Genomic DNA, 19,411 nt, shown 5'->3' with positions numbered 1-19,411 from the left:
CCAAATGTTGTTTAATATGTGCTCATAGCATCCTAGCAATTTGGCAGCAGAACATATGCATTCATTGAATTTCCTCTGGCCTCGATGTAGAGTAGGTTCAAATTGAATAATAGGAGAAATGTGGTAAATGTGCTACACAAATTGTGAATGTTAGAAGGATCTTAGAGATTATTTAGCTCATCCCTTTATTTTACAAAAAAGGAAACGGGCCCCAAAAGGTTGAGAAACTTGCCCAAGATCATGAGTTAGCAGCCAGACTGGAATGAAAGCTTTAGTTGTCTGATGACTGTTTTGTTGCTTTTCCTGCTACACAGGATTTCTGGATCAAATTGTTTTCCATGGGTCCGGTTGAATTTACTGAGCCTGGCCTGTGTAAGTGGGACAATCCCAAAGGGAACCGACAGATATACACAAACGGATATAACCTTGTTCTTGTTTGCTGCTTTACTTTCTGTTTGAACTGGAGGCTGAGGTTTAAGACCTGCTCAAAGTTTGTTTTGGTGGTGGTGCTGGTGTGTTTTGTGGCAACCATGGAACTGTGCCCCTGGGCTGTCTCCCTAGGAGAGGGCCTGCTGAGAAGGGTGCGGATGGCCATAAGCCTCAAGCTGCTGCAAGCCTGGAACCCACCGCAGGTTTTATCCCCAGGCCATGTCCTCACCAGGCCGGTAGCACATGGCAGGGGCTCTAGAGCTGGGTCATCCTGCCTGATGCAGGATTCCTCTACTAGACAGTCTTTGCTCCAAGGTTCCTCATTGTCCTGACCAGGTCTTCTCAGACCTACAGTCTTGTCTCCTTCCATCCTGGTCTCATGTCACAGGTGTCAGGTCTAGAGCATCATGGGAGACTCCTCTTCCCTTTCTCCTTTAGCCTTCTCCCAGTATATCTCTTGCTCTTCTGATTCTGTCTCAGCGTCCATGTCCCAGCACACTGGTACTGATGCAACATATGGGTGGTTTTGAAGACATTTTCAGAATATTCTGCATTAACCCTTAGTAGATCTTGAAAATCTCTTTATGTTGAGTACTGTTGAAAATAACTACAAATTTTTGATAGTCACTTTTGCATTATCTTCCTTTAATGGCAAGCCAAAATGAAAAGAAATACAGTCAGGGCGTTGATGGGATGTACACTGCCATCAAGAGGCAGGGGTCCCAGGGCCAACCCTGTCCCTGACCTTAAGAATTCCTTTAGTCAACAGGAATTTGGAGCCTCACTTGCATCTTATAAAATAAGCTGGATGATCTCTGGTTTTGCTTTTATTTATTTTTTTCCCAGCTGTGACTGTGAAATAGATTGTAAGAAGAGAGGTTGAGTTGACTCTGGCCAATTGGTCCTAATAGTGTACACATTAAATCTTAAGTTTAAATTGAACAAACACAAGTTAATACAAAGAAAAGGAACTCAGAAGTTGTGCAGTAATTGGCTCTACGTGGTTGTCCAACTTACATGCCAGATCAGTGACATCAAATGTCTTGGCCCAAGTAATGCGGTTGAGCTAGCATCTCTGTGTTAGAGTGCTTCTGAGATTTTTAATCTCCATGGTAAAACAAGATTATATGTAAGTGCCTGGAAATGGAAGTATTATCCCCCACAATATGGAATAAGAAGAGAGGCATTTTAGTGTAATTGCACCTTCGACCACGTAATTCCCAGTGCTTGTTTCTCCTTTCCACTCCATACCCTATCAGCTGTGGTCTAGGGTTAAGACTACTCTGCTGTTACATGTAATAGTAACATTTGTGGTTTATAAACCCATCTATTCTGCAGCTGAATTTGATAATAAAATCCCTTTCCTGCTCTGCATCCATGTAATCACACAGTAGTTTTATCGAATGTGGCCCTTTTTATAATTTACTTTTCCCTCTTTCAGTGATCCTTCTTATTAAAATTTGTAAGCTTACTAATGATTCTGTGACATAGAGTTCTCATTTCTTTATAGAACTTGGTCTTTTGGAGTTTCGCTTTTGATTCATATGGTCTTTTCTTTTAGACTTGATGCTCTTGTGTCTTTCATAAACATGTAATAACTAAAGCCAGTGTTCATTAGAGAAGCTAGAGCTGCTTATTTGAGAACTCTGAACCCATAACAGTCCATTACACTTTGATTCAGCACTTATTTAATATTTATGTGCTGGATATCGTGACGGGAGTTCTTTCTTTAAATGAGTGTTGGGGGTTGGGAGCATGGATTATATAACACTGAACTGATGAGACAGTATATTTTAGTACCTTTCGTGTTGAAATTTCATGTTGCTTTGTAACATTGAAAGTTGTAAATTATAATGGAATCATATGCCTATTCTCAGGAATGGTACATAAAATATTTAATATCAGATCTAGGGTTGTCATTACCCAAGCAGAACAAATATTAAGCAACCAGTACCAGTTCATGTTAACTGAATATCCATTCTGCCTGAACCAAACATCAGTTACATGGTTTCAAAATATTAGGTTAAATAGGCATTGATTCTGTTTATGCAGGCAGCCATAGAAAAGATAGAACTTGTATACCTGTTTTATGTTTTTTATACTTAGTTCAAAAATAAAGAACTAACATTCCCAGTTTCCTCTCTCACTGGGATATGATGCATTATTTGTATGTGAGCCACTCTTTTTTTTTTTTTTTTTTAATTTTTATTTATTTATGATAGTCACAGAGAGAGAGAGAGAGAGGCAGAGACACAGGCAGAGGGAGAAGCAGGCTCCATGCACCGGGAGCCTGACGTGGGACTCGATCCCAGGTCTCCAGGATCGCGCCCTGGGCCAAAGGCAGGCGCTAAACCGCTGCGCCACCCAGGGATCCCCGTGTGAGCCACTCTTGTTGCTTTTATACACTATTCCTTTGCAGTGCAGCCCTACCAGGTGATGATGTGAGCAAGTCCCCAGCTCAGTTCTACAATACAAACAGACTTCTATTGAAGAAAAATTTATTAACAAGCAGGGACAAAATGATTCATACAACTCAGTAAAACTCAGTGAAGTCCCAGTTGTCTGTTCTTTTAAGTGTTTTTTTTTTTTTTTCCCCCAGGAAAAAGGTTACTTGGGCCGGATGAGGCTGCTTATAATTGGCCTCAGTCGACAGTCCACTTAAACCAATAGTTCTCAACTAGGGCAGTTTTGGCAATGCCTGGAAATATTTTTTCCTTGTCCCAGCTCAGGGTTGGAGTGGTACTATTGGCATCATAGAGGCCAGGTATGCTACTCAACATTCTGCAGTGCATAGGGTGGCTCTCCACAACAAAGAATGATCTGGCCCAGAATGTTAGTGGTTCCAAAGGTGAGAGTCTGTCCTCAACCAGTAGTTGCATACGGGACTGGTTAAGCAATCAAAACTAATGTGCCATCCCTAAAGTTAGAGCTGTATGCTTTGTTGTCGTAACCTCTCATAGTCTCATAACTGGTCCCATAGCAGATGTAAGCATATCCTTACGGCAGCTAACTCATATCTTTTTGAGTTTTCATTTTACTAACTAGAAAGACCTATATCTAACATTTGTCATGCTAATGAACCATTTTCACTAATAAAATCTCATTTCCAACAGTCGTTGTGCTAACTAGCAAAGCATCATTATTGATCAAGGCATGCATGAGTGAAGACTTTGGAGTAGCCACCTCTACATTTTGAGCTTCCAGGTTTGAGCTTCTAGTGAGAATACTTGCTGATTACTCCCGCATTATGTGTCCTTCAGTAGCATGCTGGCAGCACCTGGTTCAGAGCTTAACCTAAGGAACATGGACACATAATGTCACCCTGTGTATTTTGAAGTAAATCACAGATGCTGTGCCAGATTGCTCTGCAGAAGTTGTGTCTACTTACTTCTACTTGTACTTTTTTTTCATTTGTGCTACCATGTCCTATGTATTTCCTTTGTAGAATCTAGAGTCCACAGGGATACAGATCAAGAGAAGTAAATCTCTTTTCCTATCTTAGAGTGTATAGCTGGGAGAGGGCCTTGAGTAAGTAACCATGTATGATACAAGGCAAAGTAAAAAACAGGTGCCATAAGGAGCCCCTGGCTGGCTCAGTCAGTGGAGCATGTGACTTTTGATCTTGGGGCTGTGAATTTGAGCCCTATGTTGAGTGTAGGAGACTATTTAAAAGTACAATCTTTAAAAAAAAAAAAAAAAAAAAGGTGCTATGAGAGACCTTTTGCAAAGTTTTATTAGGTGTGAAAGTGGGAGAAGCAGCAGGGTTGTGACTTGGCAATAGCTACATGAAGGAAGTGACGTCACGGAAGGGTTTTAGAACATGGCTAGGGCTGGAGTGAGTCGGTGTGTGGTCACATGGTGATTTAGCAGAGTTGGAATGGGTAGCTGCGTCTCCTGACTCCTCACCAAGTGATTTCCTGCTATCTGTCATAGTGATGGTAAGTTCTGAATTAAACCAGAAAACTAGAGAATTGAATGTATGATTAGAAAATTATTTTTCTCTCTAAAGCTATAGAAGAAAGCTTGTGAAGTCGTTTCTGACTTCATCTAGCACTTAATTTTACTTCTTTTTACCAAATACCATGTTCCACACAAATGTTAGAAGAGAACTTCTGGAAAAATTCAAAGCTATACTAGGTTGCTTTCTGTTCTAAATTTCTGAACCTAACAACATCCTCTCTTCAGTCCTTGTTGGCTCTACTTTTTAATTTCACAGACTACTTACCCTGCCTCTGCTCACTTTTTTCTTTCTTTTTTTTTTTTTTTAAGATTTTATTTATTTATTCATAATAGACACAGGGAGGGAGGGAGAGAGAGAGAGAGAGAGAGAGAGAGAGAGAGAGAGAGAGAGAATGGGGCAGAGGGAGAAGCAGGCTCCATGCCTGGAGCCTGACTGGGACTCAATCCTGGGACTCCAGGATCACGCCCTGGGGCCAAAGGCAGGCGCTGAACTGCTGAACCACCCAAGGATACCCTGCTCACTTTTTTTCAAGAAAATAAGCAGATGTGCCCAAAAGTGGCAGAGGACATATTCAGTAGGTTGTCTCCAGTATGTCATCAGCATGAAAAAATCTGAAATGTAGAGGAGAGTTCTCGAAGCTTTTCTTGGGAAGACAAAACAGAAACAAATGAACTGAGCAAGTCCAGATTTAGGAAGTCTATTACAAGTCTTTGTCTTCCACTTATGCCAGCCCTTGCTGTGTTAGTAGCCATAAGTGTAGTTTAACATTTCAGGTTGGCATTTGCTCATAGCTAATGCCTGTAAGTAGTCATTGAACAGTGTGCTAAAGTTGATAATTGTTTGGGCATCATGGAGTTCACCTAGCTGAGTTACCCCTTTGAAGGTCACCTTCTAATGTGGTTTCGAAAACAGTACTTTTGAGTGTGATTCCTTGTTTACCAATGCCACTTGATAAAGGTGTAGTGAACCCTATGTAATTTCTTATTTATAACGAAAGTCTAGTATTCAGCTAATTGAATACATGGCTACTTTAATTATTTTGTTACGGCTAATTGATATTCACAGTGATCATGTTCTACAGCTTCTAAATGTATTATTATTACCTTACAAGTTTATGATTCAGCCCCGTTGGATATTTCAGTTCTCTTTGTTTTATGTCAGCATATAATTTTATTAGGTTCCTGTGTATTTTGTGTTTTACATAGTTATGACAAGGAATAAAGCTCTTTTCCCTGCTCTTATTTGCCTATGTGAGTTTATAAGACAAGATTGATCTTTGCCACAGACTATCCATACCATTGTGAAAGACTAAATCTTTTTCTATCTGTTATATGTGTTTTTCAGATTTGTTACAAGATTTAGAATTATAGGAAATATCATTATGGAGATCTCCTATTTAGGTTGATTTACAGTTGTTGCCTTCTCTCGACTCTAGTAATATCTGGCTTCATAGTATCCTCCCATGGAAAATTGAGCTGATATCTGCTTTGTTTTTTTCCCATGAGCTATTAACATTGAACACTGGCATTTCAAGGAACTTTGTCACTTAAAATGCACAACGTTGGGGCACCTGGGTGGCTCCGTTGGTTAAGTGTCTGCCTTCAGCTCGAGTCATGATCTCAAGGTCCTGGGATTGAGCCCCACATTGGGCTCCCTGCTCAGTGGAGAGCCTGCTCTCCCTCTCCTGCTGCACCTCCCCCTGTTTATGCTAGTTCTCTCTCTCTCTCTCTGTCAAATAAATAAATAAATAAATAAATAAATAAATAATCTTTAAAAAAATAAAATGTATAAGCTTTCCTGGAACCCAGAATTTTTCCTTAACATGCCTTGTACTTGATGTCCAAGGTAGCATTACAGCCTCTGAACTAGGTGAATTGTGATGTCACCTGGTTCTCCAGGCCTCGTACCCTCCCTGTGCCACAGCTTAGTCCTCAGAAGCAACCAGGCCTAAGAAGGCTGAGCTATTATGCTGAAAAGCTTTGGCTATGAAGAGTTACCTAGGAATGTACATGGGAAGGTAAAATTCCTACCAGCACAATAAGTCATATCCATAATCCCGGTTTTTACTTCTTTTGACCTTATTATATTCTTTGTCATAAGCATCTCCAATCCTTTCTGAAAGGAGGCAAGTCTTAAAGAAGTTAACACATGGGTGCTTCATTTTGAATCTAGCTTACTAACACAACGCTGAGTTGAGATATTGAAATATTTGTGTTGGGTTTCTTAAAGAAAACTTGATTTCCATATTTTCTTTGTGTCTCTTGCATATGGGGTGTTCTAGTTTTCCATAATGATCCACTTAAGTTACTGTCATGTTTTCAAGCCCAGTCACGGTATCCCAAATCTAACAGGATCTGAAAACTAATCAGTGCACATTTCTTGTAGTGAGAGGAATAGTAAACAAGAGATGAGGGGACATTTTTTATATTCATTTTTCCCCTAAGAAATGGTTTTAGAACAATAAGTGATGTTGTAATCCTCTTTCTTTTTGTTCATTTACAATGATTCTCTCTCTGTTAGAGAGTTGTATGTAGAAGTTTTATTTCCTTGCACTTGGTTTACTGCTTTTTCATAAGTTGAGTGTGACTCTCCATCCTTGGCAGCTATTAGTTTAGTCAATGTATTCCAGGCTTATTTAAGTTTCAGGATTCATATTGTGTGACTTTCCCTCCCAGTATCACATTAACTGTTTCAAAGCAATGTGCCTTTAAAGTGTTGTGGCCATGTTTCTTTTTTTGTTATTGTCACCAGTGGATCTCAAACTATTGATTCTGTTGGTTGTCTAGGGAAAGATTTGTGATGTTGGACTGTAGCTCTGTGTTTTCTGGTCTTTGGAGGTAATTCCTTTTTAGTGGGCATACCTGACCTTTTCACACGTTGCTTTAAATTTTTTCAAAGATTGCATCTTAGAAAAGTCAATGAGGATATTGCTATCTATCCTTTATTTACGTTGCTTCTCAAAATTAAATTTTTTTGATGCATGTAGTCCTCAGTAGGCTCAAGCAATATATTTATAGTGTTGAATTCTTAAGTGTTTTCTAAATGACCATAATAGAATACCTATTACTTTATATTTGTGTTTTAAAAATAGTCTCACTGTGCACTATATAGGAATGAAAGAAACATCTGGTGCACGTGTTTCAAGAACCATGGTAAGTAATGTCATACATTGAATGGGAGAGAGAATCAAGTACTGGTACATTAAGGATTTTGTAGGTAAAATAATCTTCATCCTTTAAATAATTATTCAAATTGTTAAAACAATTTGGTTGTTAATATAATTACTAAATACCTCACTCCTTTGAGTATCATGCTATGTTTCCATCTCATAGCCAGGGATACATATATGTGATATTAATGTTTAAGAAATATTTTTCTGATTGTAGAAGAAATATTTGTTCATTCTAGAAAGTTTGGAAAGCATAAAACGGTCTAAATAAAAAATATCCCACGATGCATATCATATCCACCATTAACATGTTGGTATAATACATACTTTTTTCCAAGTCTGTATAACAGGGCATTCAGCTTTCCTTGTTCCTTCCTTAAGCAAAATTAGGAACTTCCTGTACATGCTATTTTTGACCAGTTCCCCCCCACACACACACACATACAATTTTGAGTTAGAAAAATTAACTATTAAAACATTATTTTTTTAATGGCTTTAAATGTTGGTCATTATGTCTGGACTAAAACTTTATAATCAATGTTGGACCAAACCTCATTTACACAAACTTCTATTGTTCCCACTTGTTTGTTGCTTTCAGTAACATTCGCTATAGTTTCTTAGACATAAATCTTTGTTTGCTTTTCTTAATATTTCCTAGGATTAAATGCCTAGAATAAAATTGGCCAAGTGATAAGCAGATTAACAGTAGCAAAGATACATGCATATATCCATCCACATACTTATTTTTTTATTTTTTATTTTTTTTAGATTTTGTTTATTTATTTATTCATGAGAGACACAGAAAGAGAGGCAGAGACACAGGCAGAGGGAGAAGCAGGTTCCATGCAGGGACCCCGACGCGGGACTCGATCCCAGGTCCCCAGAATCACGCCCTGAGCTGCAGGCGGCGCTAAACCGCTGAGTCACCCGCGCTGCCCCATCCACATATTTATAAGTAGCTATTCTCATAAATTTTAGTGTACTTAATTTGTATACACTTCAAAATACTTATATAGTTAATTTCATTCTTTGTAATACATAGTTCTGTGAGTTTTCACATATGCATACTATTGTGTAACCACCACCATTATCAACAAGCAGACTAGTTCTCTTACCTTAGAAAATTCCCTCCTGTGTCCTTTGATTACAAAGTATATGTTTTGTTTTGTTTTGTTTTTTAATTTGGAAAATATAAAGAAGCAAGAATAACGAGAAACTACCCATAAACCTACTGTTCTGGTACAGCTTTTGTTGACATTTTGTCAAGTACCTCTCTGGGTTTTTTTCTTCCCTACAAAAAAGAGATTATACTGTCCATTTTGTTTATAATATGTTTGTTTTTTAGATATTTTGAGGATATTTTTATTAACCATTAGATTGGTTTTTATTTTTGCATCTTTGCAATTCTCAACAACCCTATCATCAACATATTTGTATATTGTCACAATTACTTATAAAAAGTCCTAAAAATAGTTTAGATCTCAGTGAATAGGTACATTTTGAAAACATTACATTTTGTAAAATTGATTTAAAAAGTGGTTATACAAAATTACATTCTGACCAATAGTGTATAGAAGAGCCTATCTGTGACATTTTTGCTACTATTTTAGATTTTTGTCAGTTCATTAGGTGAATAGTGGTATCTCATTATTTTCATTCTTTGATTTCTCTTAGCGTTGCTTTTCCCCTATGTGTTTATTATTTGTATTCTTATGTGTGAATTGCCAGTAGATATCATTTGTGTATTTTTCTTTTGGCTTTTTGCGGGGACAATTAGAGGGCTTTTTTTTAAAGTGTTCTGTATTTTAGTAACTTTAACTCTCACAGTTATATGTTGTAATTTCTTTTCCTCTTTTTGTCATTTGCTTGTTCATTTGGTTTAATGATTTTTATTTTTAATGGAAGGTCTCATAAATCTTTTCTTTTACAAATTTCCTTTATTTCTATTTTGGGTGTTTACCTTTTCTTTTATATTCCTGACTAGTCTGGTTATTACTATGTTGTACCAAGGAGCCATAGATTATTGTGTACTTGCATATGAATATGTTTTAATATTCTTTTAAAATTTATTCATATGCTTTCAAGCAGCATGAACTTTTCATTGAAATCTTCTATTCAGGCTGTAGCAGCACAATGACATTTAATGTCCCAAGTTAAGCAAGTTCTCTGATTTTATTTTTCCCTTATTGCCTTCTTTGGTTTGCATCTTAGATATTACCTATCAGATTTCTTTATGACATTAGGAAAAAATACTACTTATATTGTTAAATAACTGTTGTTTGTTTATTTTTAACATGCTACAGGACATTGAAGACAAAGTAAGTAGCAAAGCAATGACCTACGAATGTGCAAAATGGGTACACTTTAAACTAAGTAGATGGTGAAACTCATGCTTGCATAAGGTTGAGCCAGATGACCCTTGGTCACACTGCAAAAAAATGCGGTGTATGGCACCAGGATGGGAATGCCGACTTGCTTGATATCTTAAAATTTCTGGTTAAATATATATTCAACATCTACTGAACAGAAATATATTAAAAACGTTCCTAACTTGGAGTGAAACAGGGAGGTCTTTTCTCAGAGATAAAGACCACTTAAATATTGTAATGATCAAGATATAAACAACAGTTTGAAAAACACAGGTTTTTAATTAACTTTGAAAAACATCCATAAGTAACTATCTTTATCATTATTTTTTTTCAAGTATCAGAAAAATTTTGTTGCCTTTTCTTAATTTTGAAAAAAATCTTAAAAATTCAAAATAGGATGACTGAGTTTTAAAATTGCTTTCACTGTGTTTTCTCACTCTTAGATTTTAATTATACAAATAAACAATTACCGTGGTTTTTGCCCCGCCCCCCCATCCCCCAGCCCAAGACAACAGCTTCACAAAAAAGAAAATAGGCCCATACATGTATTTATGTGCAGGTTTCAATCAGTAATTTAAGGGTTCTCAAACATAATAAGATTTACACAGAAAATGTCATATAGGTGTTTTTGTTTAGAAAAAAAAAAGGTTAATAACTATGTGGCTTATGCTTGGCAAAAATCTAAGTTTTATTGTACAAAATATTAATCCTTAAATTACTCTTCAAAAGAAGTTAAATAAAACTGTGCTTTATTCTGATAGCTTTTTGACAAAGTAGGACACAGCTGTCACAGTAAAAAAAAGTACAATATAGACTCTTTCTTTACATTTAAATACAGCAATCATCATTTTATTAATACTGTTTTATGGCAGAGACCTAATAGACTTCAAAAATCTTCAGCTTTGTGTACTTATTTCTAATGTCATTTATACTTGACTTTTGCTTTGCTGTTGCTGCTTTTTCTTGATATAGTATATTCTTTATGTCTTTTTTTAGGCTAAGCAGCTGGAAGAGAAAGATCGAGTGATAAAGAAGCAAGATGCATTCTACAAAGAGCAGCTGGCTAGACTGGAGGAGAGGGTATGACTATTTCTTCTCATTGATTCTCTTCTAGTACCACACCTGCAGCCTTCCTGTATGTTTATTTAAGCATCAATAATTAAAATTCTATCTGCTTTTCCTTGTTAAAAGAAAAGGAAGAAGCGAAGTAGGTAGATCATTCTCACAGGGGACGTTATTTCTTCTTTGGTTGTTTTAGGTATGGTCTTATTATTGGTTCATTCAGTCATCTACCACTCTCCAACTCCCCCAGGTATTTTAGAATGCTACTCTTGACTCTTCCTAACACTGAGTAGACTAAACTCGAGTGGGTTTGTAGAAATGATAGTGTTCTAAGGGATTTATTGTCTTTGGGAAACCTCAGTTTCACTGCATTTGTGGCTAAGAAATGAGTATCACTTTTAAGAGTAGTGGGCACAAGTTGAATAGTAGGACTTAGGAAGAGGAATTAAGAGGAGTCGTGGGATGCCTGGGTGGCTTGGTGTTTGAACTTCTGCCTCCGGTTCGGGGCATGATCCCAGGGTTCTGGGATCTAGTCCCACATTGGGCTCCCTGCAAGAAGCCTGCTTCTCCTTCTGCCTCTCTATCTCATAAATAAATAAAAACCTTAAAAAAAAAAAAAAAAAAAAAAAAGAGAAAAGAAGAAGAAGAAAAGGAATCGTGGCAGTAACCCTGGGCAGGCCCTAGAGTTTGACAGAGATTCAAAGGTGGAGATTAAGGCTAAAACAGAAGGAGACTGTGGGTTTCAGAATAGGCATTTGAGCCCCCTTATCAGTGCTCTTGTTTAGTAAAGTAGCTTTGTCTAGAATCATTTCATACATGGGCGATACAAGCTAGCTCTCTCTTCCCTTTGATGGAGACCTCTGAATTTTGTTTTGTTTAGAGTAAAATGTTTAATAAGAAAGTAGATAAAATGAGAAACACACTATTAAGCCTTATTCAGTACAGTTATTTACACGTTAAATCTGTTCACCTGTCTCTGTATGTCAGTAGTGTGAGTGCTTCTTGAATGGGGGGGTCATTTCATTCATGGAGCAGGTATCTACTTAAGCATATAATACTTGTCAGGCCCTAGGCTACTACCATAATATGCTAGTGAAGGAAATGAACTAAACTTCTGCCCTCAGGGAGCCCTAGTATATATAGTGAATGGCAGGTTGCATGTATCTGGATGAACAATAAAGCAGAGAAAAAGAGAGTCCCAGGGCCTTGGAGTGTAGGTGTGAGGTCTGATGAAAAGGGAGGGCCTATGTAACAGATGGCATTTGGTAAGAGATTTACAGTAATGGGAAGCCTGCCAGCGCCAAAGCCCTGAAGCAGTGGCATATTGGAGAGGCAAGAGGGTTTGTGAATGGAACAGCATTCTGGCTGCTATCTTGGGCAAGATTGGAAACAAGAGAGACCTAGTAAGATGAAATGGCAATAATTTGGAAAAGAGATAGCAATGGCTTTGGCCAGGCTGCTAGCCATGGATGGAATATAGCAGGGTTGGATATTTCAGAGGCAGAGCTGATCACGTTCATTGATGGTTTTGAACATGAGTGAAAGAAGGAACTCAAGGATACTCTAGATCTATGACTTTTATATCTAGAAAGGTGGATTTTCCAGAGGGGAAGATTATTCTGATACAGATCTGGACGTGGGTCCTAGAGAAAATCAGGAATTTGATCTTAATGACTTTAAGTTTGGGATATTTGTTACGATATCCAAGTAGAGATGATAAATAAGCATAGAATGGAATGGCTTATAGCAGGAGTGAGCAGATTTTCCTGTAAAGGGCCAGAGAGAAAATATTTTAGAGTTTGCTGGCCATGTATGGTTTCTGTCATGACTACTCAGCTCTCTCAACTCAACTTCTCATCCCATCCATTGTAATGTGACAGCAGCCATAGCCTGTATGTCAGTGAACAGGTGTGACTGCATTCCAATTTATGGACACTGAAGCTTGAATTTCACGTAATTTCCGTATGTCATGAAATACTCTTCTTTTGATGTTTTCTCTTCCTAACCATTAAAAATACTGAAACCACTCTTAGGATTATATAAAAACAGATAGCAGGTTGGATTTGACTCCTGAGTTATAGTCTGCAGAACCCTGGTTTAGAGGACAGCTCTGACATCAGATGGCTTGGGTTGAATGGACATTTACTTGCTGAATTTTTGGAGCATGTTACTTAAAATCTGTTTCTTCAGCTGTAAAATGTGGTTATAATAGTATGGATTTGTTAAATGAGCTCATTCTCATAAAGCACCTACAGTAGTGTCCAGCGCAGAATAACCACTACTGCGGTCAGTGGTAGCTCTTACTTTACTTGTACCCTTCTAGACCACCATCCCTGATAGCAAATGTTAACTAGGTAAAACAAATGATTGTTAGTTTTTTTTTTTCTTTTTTTTTTGATCGTTAGTTTTTGAGGTCATTTACCCAGCACCTGCTTTTCCTTTGTCCAGTGACAGTTTTCTTTGCCATCCAGTATTACTATGCTCAGTACTTTTTGAGTTTGTCATTGAGCACTGTCAGGTACAAGAAAAGGCAATGAAAAACATTCACCCATTTCTCATAAATCCACCAATTTGATGGAGGTAATTCAGTGATTAGTGTGATGTACTGAGAGGACCCGCTCTTGGCAGATGAAACTGGTCTCCTCAGCAGCTAACTGTTGTTTTGGCCTCAGGTTAGAACAAATGGTGGTAGATCACATGGATATCATATGATGATGTCAAATCATTGCCATCAGCATCTTTTCATATAAGCAAAATATGTATAGTTTTCCTTTTTGAAGATAAGGCTAGAAAGTAGTTATTTAAGAATTTTAACTGAAAACCAAGGAGTACCTGTGAGCTTAGAAAAATCCTGAAATGGAATAATCATAGTACTATTAGTTAATACCTAATAACTCCAAGCTGGACTAGGAGTCAGAAGGCATGGTGTGGTCACCTAGTTATTTGACAAGTCACCTAATCTCTTCTGGTCTCTGCTTCTTTATCTATGCAGTGGGGATAATACTCCATTCCTTGCTCACATTTGTGAGTTACTTGGGGGGGGCACCAAATAAGATGATGTATATAAAAACTCTTTGAAAACTGGAAAATGCTTAACAAAAGCCATTGCCGTTAAAGAATGTCTACTTTAACTTTCTTGTTCAGCTTTCTGCTGTCTTCTTACCATTTCTATGAAATCATGTTTATCATGCCATTCCTGAAGTAGCTAAATTAATTTCGTTCAATTGGATTTCTTCGAGGAATATTTGAGAGATGTAGGCCTTCAGTGATGAAGCATTTTTACAGGCTTAATGCAGAAGATTGTAAAAAGAGTTCCCCTTATATTATGATGACAGTGAAAAGTGCCAATGTCTCACCATTTCTATTAGAAATTCTATTTACAATTTGTGTGAGAAGATGTAAAAGTGCTGAATCCATGAATGCATAATGTAAGAAAAATGATTATAATATTATGGTAACTTATAGAATCACCTAACTTACATGAAATCCAGGTTGCCTCTGGTTTAAAAGCGGGTTAAGTACATGTCTTTATTTTAACCAAATGCAATGATGAAACCATAAAGAGAAACCAGGTGCTGTATCATTACTGGAGAGGGAACATTGACCAGTCGTTCACAGAATCATTCCAAAAACGATCCCCATCAATTAGATTAATGTCATAATTATGTACACTACCCCTTTTAGATGACTCATAATCTTATCACTTGAATTGTTCATTTTCATTGACTTAATATAAATTTCTTTTGAGACTATGAACCCCAGTCCCTTGAGCAGTGTAGAACACATTCAGTTCTATAACACAGCTTGGCTTGCCTCTCTGATCTATTTCAATAAATTCTATCAATTAAGTAATTCCTATGCATGAATGGAGCTTTTTCCTCCCATGTATTCATATTGGTTAGTTCACCAGGAGTCAGCGATAACTGTTTCCTTTTACTAACTTGAGAGGAGGAATAAGTATAATTTTAAACTGGGCACTAATTCACCCTTCTTAGAATCATTATTCCAAAAGCAGCAACTCTTTATTGAGAAAGAAAGTCAAAGCCATTTGTAAAGTTTTTCAAGTCTTCATTTCATTGTAAAAGTTGCTGGCTTTATCAAACACCATTGACATAGCTGTAAAAGTAAACTTTTATATTTTAATAACGTTCATGGGAAAAAAAAAATAACGTTCATGGGGTCGCAGTGAGGTACATGGCCTAACTGAAAGGGACTTGAGTGTTAACTCCTGGTTGTTGATTTCAGAGACTTGGAAGATATTAATTCCTGATTGGTGATTTGAGGAGAGGAAGCCCAGGGCAGCTTTCGAAGAGAAGATTCTTAAATGTTTTTAGGAAGCTTTCCACAAATCACTAAGGGAATGCTCCGCAGTGTTTTACATATCTCTTTTTGTGGTGCCACATTTATAATTGTGATTAGTTACCTGTGTTTATAGCATAAATTCCTTGAGGGTAAAGGTCATTTTCTTGTCTCTGTGTTTTCCACAACTCACATAGGTGTTCAGTGAATAAATCCTAGATTTACTAAGCTTATACCATAAAATTATGTCTTAAGCAATTAATGTAGTTTTTGAATATCTGCAAAACACTTGGTATTGTCTTCACTAGTCATGTAAATTAATAATATATATCCTATGAGAATCAAGTTTGACTGTCTTGATATTATTTGTAGCATCATCGTCATTATTGTGATAGTAATGATAACATTTATTGTACATTTACATGTGCTAGCTACTTTGTATGGGCTCTGTCATTTTATTCACACAGATAACCCTATGAGGTTGTCAGTCCTGTTGTTCAGAGGTAATGCTTCAAGTAACTTACCCAAGAATATCCAACCAAAACATCTGGATCTGAGACAGGTCCAGTACCTCAGCTTTCAGCCATTAGCCAGTACTAGCTTTAATATTTGTTAGTTCTGCACTCGAGTGGGGTCTTGTTGGTTTTTAACTCTTTGGGTAGAAAGTTAGCTCTTTTTGGCTTCTGATACAACTTTTTAGGTTCCAATGTTAAAATAGGATTTATGCTACCTCATAATCCAGAAGAGTGTTAAGCATTCAAAATGCAGTCTTCTCTCCAGGATCTGATACTTCCAGGGGACATTTGACTAAAAAGGGAATAAATAAAATATTATTACCTAGCAGCTATGGCATGATACCCCTAGGAGTTATTTTAATATCTAGGTGTGCTCCTTCTACTATGAAGTAAGCAAGCCATAGTCATTGAAGCAGTTTTGAGCCATTCACACGTTCATAGTGTTGCTATCCGATAGTCCTCTCTTTCCACCTCTAGAAAGAAACAAAACTTGCTGTTACTTTTGATGAGCTGCTTCGATGGTCAGTTTGTTAGAGTCTGGATTGCCTTTACAATCTTCAGGAAATGCCTGTTTTCCAGTAGTCTGTTAGTTCTGTGGGAGGGAAGTGAGAAGCAAGACTAGGCCATAGCTTGGGAGGGCAGATCCTCCCAGGGATCTTCCAGGATGAAGGACCCCTTTCTCCCCAGGACATCTTGGAGATGTTAGTTCTTTGATGATTAGCATGTCTTCTTGTCTAACTTTTCAATTATGAACTTGAATTGATTTGCTCGACTGAATCCTCTTTGCTCTTGGCATTTATAAGAATGAGGAGGGCTGGTTGGCACAGTGTGAAGAGAGCTATAAAAGCCCTGGGGACTTGAGGAGCTGAGGGAGGTCAGAGGGCTTAGTTAGAGTCACAGTGTTCAGATCAACAGGGTAGTGGGATCTATTGCTTTCTGTTTGTAAGCTCCTCTGGATTTCAGTAGCTATTTGCATACACACTGCAGTCAATCCCATACAATTAAGGAGAGGGAATTGTACAAGCTGGGCAGAAGAGAGCAGTGCAAAGAGAATAGTGAAAAATAAATTGTCATTAAGAAGAAAAGTACTTTACTAGTTCATCACCTGTGGAGAGAGTTACTAATTAAATTCTAAGGTCGTGCTTACTTACATCAAATGAGCAATTTTTAAAAGCCTTTTACTTATAGTGGGTGGCATATCTTTCATTGCATCATAAAGTGTCGGGCTCATCTGTATGATTAATTGGCTTTTTTGATTGCTTGACTTCTCTTGTCAATTAGTACCTTGGTTTCTCTATTCCTCTGTGCAAAGCTTGGGGGAAGATAATGCCAACAATGATAATAAAAAGAAACAACGACAGAACGGATTATTGTCAGCCCAGTGTGCTGCTTATGGGAAGAAATTATTATGTATTTTTACTACCAGATGAAGTCTGTCATTATAAAAATACCTCACTGAGTGAAGCAGGGTCAGCCTTTTGATGGGATTAATACAGGATAGAATCACAGATCACTGACACCTGAGATACTAAAACATAAGCAGTCTTTTCTGGGGTAGGAAGATAATTTAATAAAGTCTATTTATGGGATAAAAAAAAACCCTTTGATATTTTCCCCCCTCATGTGGTTTCTGAACAATCATCAGTGATTCTAGGTCATATGCATAGCTCATATACACTAAGTTATTGTGTGTGTTTTGGCCATACAGTGTGACACAGCAGATTTAACACAATAGTTAAAAGCATAACTTCATTGTAAATGACTAACTAGTTTGCACTGGTCAACCTAAAGATAAATATCATTCCTTTGACACTGCATTTTTATATTGGCTTCCTCATTCATCTTGAAATCAGGGCAGATTCCCTGTGGTCTGAAGTTACCCAGAGTTGCAGAAACCCAAGTTCTCTGGTCCAGGAGTGGGACATTGAAGGCGATAGAAGCCAGCGACACTTCTAATTGTAATGCCATTACACAGGACAGAGGTTTTAGGAGTGGTTTGCTGCATGTACCTTAAGTTGCTCTTTTTTTTCTCATTAACAATGATAGTTCACATAATGTGCTTATACCTTCATTGATTAGGTAGAGAAATTAATAAGGGCCAGTATCGTCATATCTTTTGCTAATATAATTGATACATTTATTTATAACTTGGGTTCAAATACCTGAACCCATTTATACTCTTCACTGCCTCCCTAAAGGGTGCTTATTGTTGCAGATATTCCAAAAGCAGCAAGCAGGAAAGGAGGGTTTTTTTTGTTTTTGTTGTTTTTTTACTCCCCCTTCTGTTTTGTCCTCCTGTGGGGGAAGGGAGTGACCCATGCAGTGCAGTGGATATGGGGTTCTTATCCTTAATTCATTATTCAACAAGTCCTTCAAACGCATTGGCTTTTCTGTTAACCTCTCTGAATTTCCTAATGGGAAATGTAGTTTGGGTAACCTTGAAATGCTTTTTAAATCTGGCTTTAGGGATATGCGACTTACATTCTTTTCTGGGGTGAGCCTGTTAAAGATGCATCCCGTGAAAATTATCCCTTTAACTGGATCCAGTCTTTCTGTGCCTAACTTTAGAGGAAAGATTTGCAAATCACGGGATCAGCACTTAATTTGGGGCTCTATTTACCATGTAGGCTGTCAAGAAGTATTAACCTGAAGGTAAGATGAGAACATGGAGTACAAAGCTATGAGCTGATGGCACACAGTACACCAGGTATTAAATAGCATTATCCACCCTGCTTGCTACAGTAAATAGGATTTCACCATTATGATGTGTCAGGGCTTTCAGTGAAATCAAATTTACAAGACACTAAACTGCCATCCTCTCTGCTGAGCAGCTTTATTCTGGGATCTTGCTTTCATACTAATCCTGTTGGTAGGAAATACTTGTACCAATTGTGCATGGAAATTATAATTTAATGATCTCTTCCTTTTCTCTATTCAGAGCTTAGAATGGACCACTGTGCTTTGCAGTGATAGCCTCAGGGCTCTGAGAAAGAGATAATACAGAGTTTAGCTTTAAAGCCCACTCTTGCCTTTTTGTGAGTGCTTGTAATGATCAGAAGTGCTAAGATGCCGACAATATGGGTTGCATACTTTCTTGACTCTTCATATTTCCTTTACCTTGTGAAAAACCGTACTGTAAAATAATTAAATTCTATTTAGCATGATGGTTTTTTAAAATGGTATGCCACCTGAATGCGTAAAGACAAGGTGAGAAATAAAGCGTTATAAAATGCAGGGGAAATTAATTTCACTTTTTAAAGATTTTGTTTATTTTGTGTGGGGAGGCTCAGCAAGGTTGTTTTATTTGTAAAACAATACTCCCTTTCCTTTCTTTAGGATCTTTCCTTTATTAGTAGGAATATTGCAGCCAGGAAGTCATTCTGTGTTTCCGGCAAATATGATTGAAAATGGGCTGGATCTCTGAATCTTCTTTGCATCCAATTTTGTAATTCGTGATTGTTTTGCTTCTTGATATCTTGTTTATTTATAAATTTTGAATATACTTCATTTAGGCAGACCAGCCAGTGTTTATTTCCCTGTTTTATAGGCTGAGAAATTAAAATACACGAATAATAATTTTTTTAAAGAAAATTGCAGGGCTGGTGTT

The 19,411-nt window shown here is 37.3% G+C and overlaps 1 protein-coding gene across 2 annotated transcripts in view; it reads left to right on the top strand.

Moving 5' to 3' along the window:
* Window positions 1-19,411, top strand: part of CHCHD3 (coiled-coil-helix-coiled-coil-helix domain containing 3) — a 277,973-nt gene that overhangs the window by 168,679 nt on the left and 89,883 nt on the right. Inside the window, exons 5-6 of one of the 2 annotated variants that reach the window (XM_072784615.1) lie at window positions 9,863-9,877; window positions 10,925-11,008. In XM_072784615.1, coding sequence (XP_072640716.1) covers window positions 9,863-9,877; window positions 10,925-11,008 — 99 coding nt within the window. The remainder of the gene's footprint in view (window positions 1-9,862; window positions 9,878-10,924; window positions 11,009-19,411) is intronic. The other variant, XM_072784616.1, reaches the window with a different exon arrangement.

Source organism: Canis lupus, chromosome 18, assembly GCF_048164855.1.
Source record: "Canis lupus baileyi chromosome 18, mCanLup2.hap1, whole genome shotgun sequence".
Taxonomy (NCBI): Eukaryota; Metazoa; Chordata; class Mammalia; order Carnivora; family Canidae; genus Canis; species Canis lupus.
The sequence above is the reverse complement of the archived record's forward strand: the minus strand, read 5'-3'. Positions and strand labels throughout refer to the sequence as shown.